Source organism: Aspergillus versicolor, assembly GCF_001890125.1.
Source record: "Aspergillus versicolor CBS 583.65 unplaced genomic scaffold ASPVEscaffold_1, whole genome shotgun sequence".
Lineage (NCBI taxonomy): Eukaryota > Fungi > Ascomycota > Eurotiomycetes > Eurotiales > Aspergillaceae > Aspergillus > Aspergillus versicolor.
Window position 1 is genome coordinate 3,680,253 of NW_024467524.1, and position 15,717 is coordinate 3,695,969.

At 51.0% G+C, this 15,717-nt stretch overlaps 3 protein-coding genes across 3 annotated transcripts; 2 read left to right on the top strand and 1 right to left on the bottom strand.

Moving 5' to 3' along the window:
* Positions 1–5,853: 5,853 nt before the first annotated feature.
* Positions 5,854–8,285, top strand: ASPVEDRAFT_49231 (uncharacterized protein; the record flags this gene model as incomplete). The annotated part of the gene is made up of 4 exons (XM_040814137.1): positions 5,854–6,858; positions 6,916–7,753; positions 7,822–8,174; positions 8,238–8,285. 4 exons carry the CDS (start codon positions 5,854–5,856, stop codon positions 8,283–8,285), a joined length of 2,244 nt encoding a protein of 747 aa, XP_040662952.1.
* Positions 8,286–9,978: 1,693 nt separating this feature from the next.
* Positions 9,979–11,800, top strand: ASPVEDRAFT_24165 (putative MFS transporter; the record flags this gene model as incomplete). Its single annotated transcript, XM_040809634.1, has 6 exons — positions 9,979–10,236; positions 10,285–10,387; positions 10,441–10,604; positions 10,665–10,825; positions 10,884–11,115; positions 11,183–11,800. The coding sequence occupies 6 exons, from the start codon at positions 9,979–9,981 to the stop codon at positions 11,798–11,800; spliced, it is 1,536 nt and encodes a 511-aa protein (XP_040662953.1).
* Positions 11,801–12,054: 254 nt separating this feature from the next.
* ASPVEDRAFT_49233 (glycoside hydrolase family 35 protein) lies at positions 12,055–15,409 on the bottom strand (the record flags this gene model as incomplete). Its single annotated transcript, XM_040814138.1, has 6 exons — positions 12,055–12,901; positions 12,959–13,046; positions 13,096–13,172; positions 13,215–13,512; positions 13,565–14,561; positions 14,609–15,409. 6 exons carry the CDS (start codon positions 15,407–15,409, stop codon positions 12,055–12,057), a joined length of 3,108 nt encoding a protein of 1,035 aa, XP_040662954.1.
* Between the last annotated feature and the right edge of the window lie 308 nt (positions 15,410–15,717).

Consider the following 15,717-nt stretch of genomic DNA (forward strand, 5'->3'; position numbering starts at 1 on the left):
TCTTCTTCTGATCTGGCCCTGTTGATGGGACTAATCCAGACAGTGACTAGTAGGAGCTAGTACTCCGTGCATTCTAGCTAGCTACTCTTCTCTCCGTCGATGCGATTTAACGACCGGTATAGATGATAGACTTGACGCTGAATAACGAATAGGGTAAAAAAAAAGTTTGATTCTGTGTCCTCTTGTCGGAGCAAATGAAGTGCCCAGTCGTTATTGGGAATCCATATCACATATAGAGGTTCATCAACCCTGACCTTGAATATATAACCAGCAGCTACAGAGACGTCCTGGTAGTGTAAGATCGGATAACAAACTACCATATGGGGAAGTTTCGGATCCCAGTCCCGTCGCCACAGTTCCCCCTGACCGGTGTAAGCTTATCTACATGAAGGTAGATAGGTATCTTGGTGTGCATTCAATACCAAAATGCAAGATCGTATCTAAGTACCCAAGAAGGTAGACTCCCGGTCAACGGGACAGGAATGACCTTAGCCTTCCCAAGTCACCCTCTCACCAGAAACCAGTGCAGCAGGACAGCAGCTGAGAGACCATCGACCACTGTAAGTCCTGGCCAGTGAGCCCCGCCATACCATACCAAACCAGCCCACCAACCCACCACACCTAACGCAAGGCTATTTTTTGTCTCGGGATCTTGACTCAAGCGGACCCCCACTTTCTTAGTATGAGGTTTCCAGTTCCAGCGACATGCAGCCGCCTCCAAGAAACTAAAAAGTACTGCGGGCCGCTTCTGCGCACATGCTCTGAATGCCAGTGCCTGTGCCAGTGCCAGTGTCAGTCGACCCTTGTTGCAAATGCTCCGTTTACGGCTACGGCTATGCCGCTACACCGCTACGGGCGCCGGGCAAGGAGGAGGTTGCTACGGCCTTAACTAGCAGGGGGCCAAAGAGTTAATAGACGAGTAAGAGGCCCAGTTGGGAAACGAACTAAAATTCCAGGCGTAAGCACTACACAGGGTGGGCGATATCTTAGCATACGTACGGTGTAGTAGTAGATGTGGAGTGGGAAAGGGGAGGGGGAGTAAAGTGATGACAGGGGACGTGCAGAGATGGCTGGCGGGGCGTTGACTGGGATGTCATTCTCCGGAATTCAGTCGTGATGTGGGATGTCGAGCCGAAGGAGACATTCGACGGATCATTGTTGAAGAGTAGGGAATAACCCCATTATTACAGAGTCATTGACAGGAAATTGGGTTCGGGGCCGGTGTCTTCCCTATATAGGTAGGAGAGACGTCGCCCGCCCCGTATCTCTGGCCGCACACGCACGCTTTGTTTGGGCTCGGGCAATAAGGTGTGAGATCATTGCTTTTGTTGACTTGACCTCTAAAGAAGGCCACTAGGATTAGACTACTATTGGTTGAAGCACGGTCAAAGTTCGGGACCGCTTCGTTGATGGATATCTGTAGACAACTTTTGCTCGCACCAGGACATTGCTCCTTGTTCGGAAGCTGGCTGAAGTCGACGGGTCGTCAAGAGGAAGATTGTTCAGTAGCAGATGGTCGATCCTCATTGATGCAGTCAGTATGGTGAGTGGTCAATTCCTATCGTCTGTCGCGGCAGATACAGGAGTGCTCATTTTAAAAAAAGAGTGCAAGTGAGGGGCAAATTGATTTTGTGGGGTAAATAAAGCCATCCAGTCCACTTGAGCGTTGGCTGTGCTTGGGATCGCGGTTCGTCACTGTCCAAGATTCTGGAGAATGGCGCTTTGAGAATGGAAAGTCATCCGACCCCGACGGAATGCTGGGGGTGTATAGACTGTGTTTCTGAGATCAGTTCGGATAATTCCTCATCAATCGTTGGTCGACTGGCGACTGGCGAGAAGTCTCAACTCCCAAGAGGATCAGGAATCAGGATGGATTCATGTAGGGTCCGCGGCCCACAATGCTTGTCGTTGAGTCGCTGTCGATGCTCAGAGACCTTGCGAAACGGATTAAAGCATTCTCACGGGTTAAATTGATATAGGTCCACAGCCAGCACTGAACAGTGAGCACCATATGATGCACGGGTCATCTCGCTCTCAACTCCATGTCTGGATTCTGGATATCCCTCAGTCTCCTGGTGAGCGGCCGCGGGTGCCACAGTCCCCTGCACGATGACGCGGAAATTGCAAAGAAATGCTGAAACGGCGACGTTGCCTTGTCGATCACGCGGGAACTCCTTACATAGATCTGCATGCGCTAGTCTTGGAAGTCTCGGTTGCTTTTGAACGAGATTTATCGAGAGCTTGGAGGTCGGAGTCTGGGTCTGCGATGTCTTCAGGGAAGGGCTATCAACTGCATAGTACAAGTTACGTTGTTGCTCGGCTACTCTGTACTTTGTGGAACCATTCATGATGGAATGGTATGATTCCGAGCCGAACCCCCCTTCCGTAAGCCAATGTCAACCCACTGGATAAATCAGGCTGAACGGCTGCACAAACAATGCATCCGATGTATATTTCTCCACATCACTCGGCCGGATACAACAGATTTTTGAAGCCACAAGCCGCATCGCAAACCTTGTATGGAGCAGATGGGTTCCAATTTTCTAAAAATGTGGATAGTATTCATGTACGTAGTTTCATTCTAGGCGGAGTCACTTCTTTCAGGAGCTCAGGAGTTAGCAATTGTCACTGCCGATGAGGCTAAAATTGCCTCAATGTTGGCTGGCTGAGTAACTCGATGGATTTTTCATTCTCCATTGAGCCACGTTGTTGTTCTGACCTCGCATAATATTTCCAGCGCAGACATGAGGCGAGTCAGATGCCAATGCCTGGCCGACAGTTTATTGTTTCCGCAAGAACGAGTATGGAGTAATGTCGACTTGGCACCTAGGCATCCCGTGAACCTCTCGCAAGTGATTGCTGATGCCGGAAATCCTCGGTGCAGGCTCGCCGGGAGCCTAAGCCAACGCTTTGTCCCGAGTTGATACGGTACAGCTACACAACCGGGTGGACATGTAGCAACCTGTAACAAGAGTTCCATCCCCACCAAGTTGTGCTCCTTTGGAACACAAACTGCGGGAGATCTGATTGATTAGGTTCCCCATCGTGGAACGGCCAGATCCATGGAACCGAGCTGCGGGAATTTACCAGGGGTTGCAGGTTTCCTGAACCATGGGAATGGATGAGAGAAAGGAAAGTGAGAATGCCAGACGAGCTGGCCTGGCTGGTCTCAGGTCTTGCAGTAGTTCGCTTGGAGTCTTGAAAGGAAGAAGTGGCGGGGATGGATCAATATTACTGGCATTATAATTGCGTCTTGAACTCCTAATTTCGTACTCCAAATCTGAAACGAGTCATGGGAATTTTTAGATAAGAAGATCTGGGGGCCATGATCTTCGTCTTGATCTCGTCGTTTTCTCAATTAATTTACGACCGGAGGGGAGGAGTGTCTCGGCGTCCGTTTCCTCTTCGAGGCGGCAGTGCAGCGATTCAGGCGGAGGATCTCTGAGGACTGTATCGTGAAAAATACGAAAGCTCCTATCAAGAGCACCAAATCCTTGGCTATCATGTTAGCGTTCCAGTCTTTGAGGCCCGGGCTTGTTGGCGACATCGCGGCTGACGAGCTGTGATCCGAGTCGTGTCTCCAGACGGTTCTCCCTCCGAGCTTCCGTTCATGAGCCTCTGAGGCTATCGATTGAGCAATTTCTGCACATATGTCTTCATCTCTCATCAACTCCGACGACATCCAGGCCTGTGATTATGACAACACTCTCGTCGCCGGCCAGCCGAGATTGCTGGCAGGGATGAGAACCGCCGTACCTAGGTAGCTGCCAGTTTTCGCCCTTTGAAGCCTCGAGCACGTTCTCGCAGACCTGGGGCCTTTTGTCCCCGCTCTTTTCCAGATTGAGGATGGATAAAAAGCACGGAGTGCAAAAGAGAAAAAAAGGAGGCGGCTGCTGGCTGCACGATTGGCTGGCCATGATCGACGACAATACAATTACCGTCTGGATACCTCAAGCTCAGGTAACAGTTCCCCACAGAAAATGGGACTGGCAAGTTCCATCCGCCAAGTGGCAAAGGCTGGAGTAGTATTAGTATTAACATGACCTGAGAATGAGATTCACCTTGTGGTCGTGCCACGCCAGACGTAGCAGCCTCACCTGCAGGAGGCGGTCCTGACCCATTGCAGGCAAAGCCAACCAAATCGTTATTCAAGTGAGGGACGAACTCCGGAACCTCGAGCATGACAGGGGAATCAGAAGCCTGCTTGCTGGCACTGCAACCTTGGTACCTGTACCAGTCACCGCGAACCCGAAGTTACCGTACATGTCTTACCCCTTTCGCGCACCTGATAACGCTGGTTGGCCGGGCTCAATTCAGGAGAATTAATGTTAATCTACACCTGTCCGCTGACGAGAGGAATAAGAGCGAGCACAAGGCCATGGCTCCTCTGGAGACTACTATGAATGAAACTGCACTCCCTCGTCGTAATATCGAGGAGACATTCCGATCTTCAACGTTCAGAGCAAGATTCGCCGCCATCGCCGACTCCGTCGTGACAACTCAGTTAAATCTGGTATGACTTGCAGCTGCACGGAGAGTAATCGCCCTCTGCAATCTGCCACCACCCAGTGATGGTGATTATTCCTGCTGGCGACGCCGCTAATCGATCTGCCTCCCCTCGTGGGCGTCCCATCTTCCAATCTGCACCCAGCATTTTAAAACTTTCCCTCCCTCCTCCCTCGACAAGAGCTGATTCACCCGATTCGAATCCCTCTCCCTCGTTGCTAGTATTCCCGCGACCCAAGTAGAGAACCAGCGGGTCAGGACAAACAGAATTAAATAAACAAACCCTTTTAAGCTTTATCGATCGGAGAATTCTAGCAGAAAAAGGCGTGAAGCGCGAGCCAGAGGCAGCGTTGTCCCCTTTCGCGTCCCAAACCGCAGTCGAAAATCCCGCCCGTCTGTCTCCGCCTGTCAAGTCTGAGTCGGCCTCCCTCTCCCCTTAGAGTGAGCATCCCATCATTCCTGGCCCCAGTCCCTCCTCCTCAATCCCATTATCTCCATCCTCCTCTCTTCTTCCACTCCCTCATCTCCCTCCGCCTTTTTGCTTTCCTTCCCCTTTTCCACCCTTCCCCTCCATCCTGTCCAGTCCTCCAGAGCGGCGCGTCTTCTGCTTGATTCAGAAGCTCCGTGTCGTCCTTCGGATTTGGCCTCCGTTTCCTTTCGTTCCTCTTCCCCTTGTCCCTTATCGCTCCCACTTCGCTGTTGGTCGTCGTCTTTTATTTTCTGGACTCTTCGCTTTTCTTTTCTCCCGCCTTGTTTCTCTTTACCTATGGCCCGACCGCTCTAGACAGCATCTGCCGCCCTTAGCCCTTGTGTTCCTTACGTCGTACCTCATCGCTGGCTCCTCCCTCTTCGGTCCTCGTTCGATCCAGGCCTTTCATTTCTTTCCTCTTTTTTTTTTTTTTTTTTTTTACCCTCCTGCTCAACACCTTTCGCTTCTCTGCATTCATCTGAGCGCCTTTCTTAATCGTTTGTACCAGTATAATTGAGCTACGGGCATTTGTTAGACCAGGTACGAATTTCGCCGTTGCAAAACAATTCATCCCCTACCCCGAAACTCGCTTGTCTTAATGAACCCTTCGTTTATAAGGCCTCAGCCAATCTTCGAACTCGGTTGCTCTGGTTGTACAATGCTAACTGACGGATACGTGGTACAGATTCACCCCCCTGTTTCCCCCAACCTTTTCCTCTCGCTCGGGCTTCTCTCGAACAGTATACACTACTTTTGACGGCAACACTCAAGGGCTCAGTTCGCCTTATTCCTCCTTCTCCGAAGACGAATCTCTTCGGAAGACGTCGTTGAGTACGCGTCCGACTTGGATTACTCTTCGATCAGTGGAGGAGAACAACATGGCAGCTTTGGTACAGACAATTCCTCAGCAAAGCAGCGCGGTTCCGGTGCTCCAAACTCGCCCCTCTTCCTCTTCGGGCGCTTTCACAACTTCTCAGTCTTTACAGCAAACAAACTCTCGAAATCCCGCCATGTCTTGGAATACATACAACACGACTGGCAACTCAGGGGGCTATAGGCAGGGCCATCAGGTTGTGGCTCCCTACGCCTTTACCAGCACCCCCAACCTCTCCAATTCACCGAATGTGCAAAACCGTCAGTCATGGTCTCCTAATCTGAGACCCGAGCATCGAACTTCTTCTGCCCCGTCCGCTCCTCAACTCCCCGCGAATGGTGCTGTCGCCGGAATCAATTCACGTCCCGTCAACCACACTGCAGCTGGTTCTGTATCTACTTCATCTTCCAACTCTTCTGTCCAGTCATACATTTCTAAAGACGACACAGCTATTCCCTCTCGCAAACTTCATAGTGATTCCTCCATCCGTCCCCTATCTACCGCGAACTTGCCTTCACCAACGCCCCAATTCATGAACATATCCTCTCCCACTGTGTCCCGCCCGTCACCTGATCGATACCGTCGTGGAAACCGTCGCTCGGATGCAACAGCGGGGGCTGCCACAACAGGGGGTGTGCCGGCACGGGTGTCCCCGCCAATTATGGATGAAAACCAGCAACAAGCGACGTCCTCCGGGTCCGTAGGAGTCAGAAACCTCGTCCCGGAAAACAAGTCTCATGCCATTGGGCATACCAGAGCCCCCAGTGCAGACGATGTTTCGCGATCAGAGAAACCTCAACTGCCAGAACTGGCAAAACGGTATCGAAGAAGGAGCTGGGGGAATATGGATAACACAGGTCTCATAAACCTTGAGCTTAAGTTGCCCGCAGCTTCTCCAATTCCGATGTCCAAGGGGCAGGATTATTTTGATCAAGAGCGGCCTAGGTCTGCTCAGTCACATAGGGAAGTGTCAGGGAGCATCCATTCTGCTCGCTCCTCCACTTCATCTGTAAGAAGCGACCATGTCCATTCTCCTTGCTGTTGATAATAACGTTCTTTTCTTTAGGTGGCCGATGCAGGTGCTGCATCGCCCAAGCCTGCTGCAAAGCTGGATGATACTAAACGCACAACCAAACCCTCCCCATTATCTCAACCTGTTTCTGCAGACCCCACTTCACCACAAACTGCGCAACCAACCCAGCGGGAGCCACCTAAGCTGGCGAGTCCTGCTTCACAACGCCTGGCAGAGCTCTCGAAAAAAGACACACAACGACCGGGGAAATCACGGTTGAGGAGAGCCTTCTCTTTTGGAAGTGCCTCCGAACTTCTGAAAGCCTCACAGGCTGGCCAGCGCAAGGATGGACTACCGGTGGACAAATCCCGCAGGGATTTGTTGCAGGAAGAACTAGGTGCGGAACAAGCTGCTATAGCCGAGCAGCAGGAAGCCAGCGGTCTAGGTGAAAGTATATACTCGCATCATCAAGGCCGCTTTTTCAACAGTTCCACAGATAACTTGTCCATCTCCTCCACCGCATCCTCTGCGTCAATCATGCTACGGAAGATGGGCAAGGGGATGAAACGATCTACTCGTTCTCTTGTTGGCATATTCCGACCCAAATCCGCTTTAGTCACGTCATCCACGGATGATATTACAGCAGAGCCGATGGCGCCCCAGGTGTCGGTTGTGAATATTGAAGCAGACAGGAAGAGTGTTGCGGCAAACGCGGATCCTCAGGAACTTCCCCATGGTGGGACAGTATTTCCCAAGATAGAACTTACTGGCCCTGGCTCTACCAGCCAGGAGGAGGACTTGGCGGAAACACTGCAATCGCGTAAAAGCATTGTTGGAGGAGACAGAGAACGTGCAGAAGTTCTTGCAGCTGTCAGAAAGGGCATTCTCAAGAGTACGTTTTTTTTTCCTCATTTAAACTCTACGCTATTTCCAGAGACACTCGCTAATACTGTGCCTTAGAAACTGCCCCTGACAACACAACCCTCACGCCGGCTAAACCCAGCTCGCAGGACAACGGCACTGATTCGCCTCAGTCCAGTGCGCCCAGCACTCCTGAAGATCAACCTAGGACCGGGATCCGACGTCCCGACACTGTCAAAATTGCCGGCGAAGATGACTTATCTGAAGCCAAGAATGCGACACTGGGACCTCAAGCGATGGCTTCTAAGAGCCTCATTTTTAGTCCCCGAATTCAGTTTCATGAGACATGGCCTAGTGGAGAATATGATCGAAGGGGAGATATCGCAACGTGCAATAGGCTCACTCCGCTACTCGCCCAGCAAATCAAAGAAGAGCTGAATACTTTCAAGATGGTTAGTCCCAACATACCCATAATGATGCCCGTTTAGTCTGCGATCTAACACATGACTTTTTAGGAGATGGAAGTTCACGAAACCTCGAAGATCTATACACACTTTCTCTGAAGGCAGCATTGCAAACGGCGTTATCGTTCTCTTCATTTCTCGTGTCATTTATTCTCGAACGGCGATGGATCTATGAAGCGCGTGGTATCCACATTTGGCGTCTTGTAGACCTGGTTTATCTCTCTAGAGCAACTCGTTTTTGTTGCGTCGGTCTCAACTTGGTGCCCAGACCAGATGGGTCGTCTGGCATTGGTACGACCCCCGCCAGTTTGCGGATCACGATGTTTGACCTCCTTGGTCCCTAATACATGTTCTGGTGTTATGGTGACTCCAATATATTTGGGGTTGGAATGGGTAGGGTGTTTCCTTTGCGCATGCATTCCGACCTTATGCGGATACAACAGCGGGCAGAAAGAAAAAGAAAACGAAAATGAAAGAAAAAAAAGAAAACGGAGCGATCGACTGTTGGAAACGTTCTGACCTCGACCACTTCAGATACATTGATCTACCTTGCGCTCAGGATTTTGGGCTTTGATCTATTTTTCTATTCTGTCCCCGGATCCAGTTACGTTTACGGATTTTTTGTCTCCCCTTTTTCGACATTATGTTCGAACCAATCAGTCTTTTTAATTTTGTCTTTGGCAAGCGTGGAAATGGGCCGTCTTATTGATCATTATCTCACAGTATCATAGTTTTTCTTTTTCTCTGTCGCTATCAAACTGGCACTAGCCACTTTTCATCGTGTGTTCGTGTTCTGGAAATCGATGCACTGGCATACCTCAAGCAGTTTGAGCATCTGTTATTGACCGGTCTAATTTCAGCATAGTCATGGCTTGCTTTCTGTCTTCTGTTATATTTGTTGTCTGGCATCTGAACCTGTATCCACGTTTTGTCGCTTCTCATGCACACGCTCTCTTTTGTTCCTCATAGCTGTTGCTGGTACTGTATCTGGTTGGATGACATGCGAACCAAAATCATCTCCATTTCTGCGTCTCATGGCAGTTTAAGTCCATTCCAGTAGAAGTAAATAAAGGTTCGAGGATCGCCTATCTCGGGATTTGAGGCACGGAGTATTCTGGTGGGATGACTGGAATGTTGCCGGAGTTGGACCGATAGAGGGACGACGCTAGCTGCACAGGTCCAGGCAAGGATCTTCGGGGATGATTCGGTTAGAGATTGGGCTTCCTGATCGAGAGAAGCATTGCTTGGGGGAGCTTGTTTGAAACAGGTGCCTTGGTACGGCGAGGCGGGTGTCCTGTGTAGAATCAACAATTGATCACGGGTTCTCTTCCGCATCTACTCAACTCTCAACTCTCCTTCACTGTTTCCTTCAACCCCGCGCCATTCATCCATCTCCCCACATCAATCCCCGTGAAGCTCCATCTTTCAGCTTATCCCCTTGACCCCGGACTGGTGTCCCCGCCGTCGACTCTACCATTGGCAGGACTTCCTCCGTCTCCCCTTCTCCTGGCAAAGCAGGGAGCCCTGCTGCCGCCTTAGTCTCGTGGGATTTGTTGCAACAAGCCGACGTAACATCCCATAATCAACTTATGCTAGAATCTTGTGCACGGCGGGGACTCCCCGTCTCATCAGGCCTAATTCCTGTTTCTAAAAAGAAGCCCTAGAGCTAGTCAATATGAAGGGGGGTGTCCCTCGTCCGCTTTCTTCCTCATCGCCCTATTCTCCTCTCCTTGCTTCTCTTCCTTCATCGTCCTCTCCTCCCTCTTTTCCCTCTCATCTGTCCTATGGAACTATGTCTCCGCGGGTATCGGTCACTCAAGACCCCGAAGGGGATGCTCACAAAAACGGCACTGAAAATATCGAAGTCGCCGAAGACGTTGCCAACGGTAATAGGCCCAACCCTAGAAAAGAAGCCCCTGTCTATGTGGCAGCCTTGTCTCCAGATGAGCGTGCACGCGCTGAGAGGGCCCTCGTCCGCAAAATTGATATCCGATTACTACCAATGATCATCATTATGTACATTATGAACTACTTAGACCGGAACAACATTGTAAGTTGGCCCAAGTCCACTGACGGCCTCCCTGCTCATTCTTCCTAGGCGGCTGCTCGGCTTGCTGGTCTTGAGAAAGACCTCAAGTTGGTAGGGGTGCAGTACCAAACCTGCGTCAGCATTCTATTCGTTGGTTACCTCTTGATGCAGAGTAAGTATCATTGAACGAAAAAAAGATGAGATTAACATCTCTAACCAGTTTAGTACCCTCAAACTTGATGCTGAACAAGTTCGGAAAGCCGGCGATTTACCTTCCCTGCGCCATGATTCTTTGGGGTATCATTTCCACATGCACAGCTGCAGCTCAAAACTACGCCGGGCTTGTTGTGATTCGATTCTTCCTCGGTTTTGTCGAGGCCGCCTATTTCGTATGCGACCCGATGCCCTTGACTCTAAGTATCCTTGCTAACTGATATGTCTGTGTATAGCCCGGGTGTCTTTATTTCCTGAGCGCCTGGTACACCAGAAAGGAGCTCGGATTTCGCACCGCAGCGCTTTACTCTGGTTCTTTAATTTCCGGGGCTTTCTCCGGGTTGATCGCAGCTGGCATTACTGGGAATATGGATGGTAAATTAGGGCTCAGTGCTTGGTAAGCTATCGGTCGAAAGTTAAAAACAAGAACAGCTGTGTTCTGACTTTTCTTCCAGGCGCTGGCTGTTCATAATCGAAGGAGCCATCACTATTGCAATTGCGGTTATTGCCATCTTCGTCCTACCCAACTTTCCACGTACCACTGGTTGGTTATCAACAGAGGAGAAACAGCTAGCAACTTGGAGACTAGAGGAAGATATTGGTGAAGACGACTGGGTCGACAGCGAACACCAGTCCTTCCTCCACGGTGCGATGCTTGCATTCAGCGACATCAAGACCTGGATTCTGGTACGTCACCCACCATACCTACCAAACTGTGTGCGAAAGGGCATCCTAACACTAATAACTACCCTAGATGCTCCTAATCCTCTGCATCGTCTCCTCCGCCTCCGTAACAAACTTCTTCCCCACTGTCGTCGAAACCCTCAACTACGGAAACATCGAAACCCTCCTCCTCACCGCACCCCCCTATGTCCTCGCCGTAATCACCGCATTCGCAAACGCCTGGCACGCGGACCGCACAGGCGAGCGCTACTTTCACATCACACTACCTCTCTACATCGCCGTCGCAGCCTTCATAATCGCCGCAACAACCACCGCCGTCGCGCCCCGCTACCTCTCCATGATGCTCATGGTCCCGGCCCTTTACACGGGGTACGTCGTCGCGCTAGGTTGGATCTCGAATACACTTCCGCGGCCGGCGTCGAAGCGCGCGGCGGCTCTGGCGGGGATTAATTGCGTGAGTAATGCTAGCAGCATCTATGCGAGCTATATGTATCCCGATAGCGACAAGCCGCGGTTTGTCACGGCGATGGCGGTGAACTGTGCCACAGCATTTGTGGCGATTCTGTCGGCGACGTTGCTGCGGGTTATTCTTGTTAGGTTGAATAAGAAGCTTGATCGTGGGGAGGGTGTTAGTGGGGGTGGTGTGCCGGGGCAGGCTTCGGCCAGGGGGTTCAGGTTTTTGGTTTGATTTTGGTGTCTACGTTTATGGATATGTATATACCTACATATCCTGTAGATACTTGGTTAAATGAAGGTCATGATTGTATGATTCGCTGCCCCACGAGGATACGATATACTACATTTTCCATTTAGCTTTGGCCAGTAGAAAGATATTTAGATAGATGACACCGAATGAAGGTCCAGATATCTAATAACCAGACAGACGTCTCAGGTAGCTTTTAGTAACCACTTTCCCATAAAAAATAAGGAAGGTAGTAGCTACTACGCAAACTTCTCTCTCTCTTCACTCCACCCAGGCCTCAACCCTCGCACATCCAGCCCCTTCGCATTAAGCGAGCTATCAAGCACATAATTTACCTTCCACTCCACGCTGAGCCGCGCCCCAGCTTCAGTCTGCGCCCAAATCGCCACACCGATCGTGTTCTCCTCATTATAATCCAAAACTCCCAGTGGAACAGGATACACAACCTGGTTGCCGACGTACGGGTTATACCGGCCGTACTGGTAGCCGTTTACGAAAAGCTGGGCGCGGAAGGCAGTTGTGTCGCCGGTTGAGTTGTTGTTGTTATTGTTTGCATGGGAAGAAGTGATGGTGGTGTTGGACGCAGTAGAGAAAACGAACGAGATAGAGACGTCGACGCCCTCCGGGATGGAGAGTGGTGGGATGACAGTGCGGAAGAATTTGACCGTTGCGCCGGTGAAGGATAGTGATGAATCATCTTTGCTCTTTACTAGTTCCCAATCATTATCGTCGAACCCGGGGAGATGCCATCCGACACGTTCTGCGTAGAGACCGTCTTCGTTGTAGACGCCGCGGACGGGGTCGAGGTCTGATTCTCCGCCTGCGGTTCCGGCGACGCGCCAGTGAGTGAACTCGGGTGCTGAAGTGTCGTTGGAGAGGAGGCGGGCCTCCAGGATTCCTCGAGGGTTAAGGACGCCAGTTGTTTGGTCGTGGCCTGTGTCGTCGTGGACGACAAGGAGGACGTTGGGGGAGCCGTCGTTGTTTAGGGCTTTTCTTGGGAAGCTGAGAGTGTCGTTGGCCTGGTCAATTGATGCGGAGCCTAGGTGGGAGCCTAGGAAGTGGCCGTTCAGCCACGCCGACCAGCCGCTTTTGAGGCCATGTTAGAATGTAGTTGTTTCAGGGGTTATGCTAGAAGGTACGTACAATGCGTAGCCACCTTGGATGTTGAGGAAAACACCGGAGGCGGAGCTGTTAAAGTATCCACGCCACAGGCGCACACCGTTGTGGAATCCTAGTTATGGATTAGTGTTTAATATGAATGGTTGTTTAGTAAACCATACCGTATTCGTTAGCATAGAGCACAGGGAGTGTAGCTGGCTTATTAGGGTTGAGTGTTGTCATGTGGTCCGCATCTGTACTTGATTAACCCTTCCATTTGCGGCTGATGGATGGAAGTAACTTACCAACCCATGCAGCACCCGAGTCGTCGTAGTTTGGTAATTTCTCTGGTAGGCTGTCGCTCACTTTCCATTCGCTGAGAGCGGGCAGGCCAATAGACGGGGGTTTAGCGAGCTCGGCTTTGAGGCTGCCATATCGAGTCCTGGTCGATTTGACATGCTTTCCGTTCCACGTAACCTTCTTCACCTTCTGAGGGGCGAATATCTCTAAGGCTGTTTCGCCCTTAGAATCTCCTCGTAGGGCTAGTGTGGATTTTGAGATTTTGGCCGATCGGACAAGGTATGGTCCACTAACAAGGACTGTTTGATCATTAGCACAACTTGGAAGTAGTCAATGGATAAGAAAGCTTACCACTTTCAGTCTCAGGGACAAGAGGGTCGTCTGTCAATGCCGGAGCCCAGAAGGTGTATGCTGCCTCCCTGTCAAGCAAGACCACGCGGACGCCGTTGTCTAGCTCTAGGACGCTCATGCCTTCACCTTGGGTGAACCCGACTGTCAACACACCGTTGCTGCGGTGGAATTTTACAGGCGAACACCCTGAGCACGTTGTGGCAGATCCAGATTTCGCGCCCTTGATGGCAAACTCGCCCGATTCGCCTTTGGGCAGCCAGAGCACAAGAGTTGGCTTATGGTCCAAAACCTCATAGGTCAAAACCTCTGCCGTGGAGTACAAGAGCGTCTCAGCGCCAAGACTGAAGTCGGTTACAATGATCTTCGACTGATGGCCATTGAGCCTGATGGCGCCTCCATGTCTCGGGATGGTGAGAGGACCTTCTGATGTATTGACGTGCAGCTTGAACGACTCGTCTGTGCCGAGAGTAGTGTCTAGGTGGGTGGTCACATAAAAGGCGGCGTTATTCTCTGGGTTCCGCAACTCGCTTGCACTGATTGCATCATTGGTCGTATACTGCGTCCCATTCCCGAGGCGATCGGTCACGGTCAAGTCCTTTGCGCTTCGGGTGAATAAGGCTAGTAGCTTCGTCTCATAGTACTTGGAACCAATCGATCGATCCTCCGAAATAGGCGCGGAATAGTCATAGCTGGTTGCGGTGACGGGTGCTGCGATGCCGCCCCAGTTTGTTCCTCCAAACACCATGTATAAGCTGATTGCAGTTGATCGCTGGCCGATATTCCATCTGTAGAACAAATTGGCAAAGTCGGCACCAGTATCCTCCGGACAGCCACCTTCAGGGCCATCCCAGGGATTGTAAGATCCGCCCTGAAACTCGGGCATGAAAAAGGGCATGGTTGGCTGGACTTCTTGGAAGTAGTCGTAGTAATTCAGCACTTTATATGGTACATATTCTCCGTTCGTACCAGTACACACGCTGACATCGCAGCTCCAGCACTGATCCAATTAGACGACGTTACATCCATAGGCATTGAGACACTCACAGAAGGGTACGAGTCCACGCCCACAACATCCACGTTCCCGCCAGCACTCGACCAGTCTTTCCCCCAGGATTTTGTGTTCATGTTAGGGTCGTTCGCGGTCAATGGCACAGTAATTCCATTTGCGCGAGCCGAGGTTTGTAGTAACTCCATGTAGGCGACTGCCGTCTCGTTAGGGTTTCTGTCAACTGGATCATCAATCCATTGCTGGCCGTATTCGTTCTCGATCTGATAGCAAAGGGTGTTATGGCCATCAGTGATCTGGTACTTGCTCGTGATTTCAGACACTTCAGCGAAATAAGGTTCCCACGCTGCCGTATATCTAGGGTCGTCATTCCGCGTCGAGCCATACGCGCCGGTCGTAAGCCAGAGCGGGAACCCACCAGCAGTGGCTTCTGCGTTGACGTACGGCCCAGGGCGTACAATTATGTACATTCCAAGCTCCTTCGCTAGCTCGTAAATTGGGGTGATATCACGGGGACCAGTCGAGAAGTCGACCGTATTGTTATTGGGTGCATGGTAGGCCCAGCTTGAGTAGAACGCGAAACCGGTGAAACCAATGGCCTTGATCTTTTCCAAGACGTCGCGCCACAATGCCGGGACCGGGATGCGCCAGTAATGGAATTCCCCAGAAAAGATGAATATCCGTTGACCATTAACGTAGAAACTATAATGGTCCCATTGTACAACCTTGTTTAGGCCGTTGTCATGTAGAGGCCATTCAGATTGGGAACTGTTCTGGGCTGCTGCCAGAACCTGGAGGCTCCCCAGAAGGCCGAGAAGCAACTGAATAACGCGCGCCATAGTCGAGACTTTGGACAGCGAGGAATTGACACTCTACCATAAGCGACATATTTTCAATGGGTACGAGCGAGTGTATTTATGAGTTAACACTCCGTGACGCGAGCTGGCCGAGCTCCTTGTCCCGGCAGACCAAGCCTCCACATCCTGGCATACAAATAAGATCGTCAGTTCCAAGAAACGGAGTGGAGATTCGATTAAGTCAGATTACCTTTCAGTGGCATCGTTATGGTGGATCGAATCAAACGCGGGGACAGGGCATAGATTTTCCTCCATTAAGCTGGCAGGTCGGGGTTATTCACCCCGAAAGA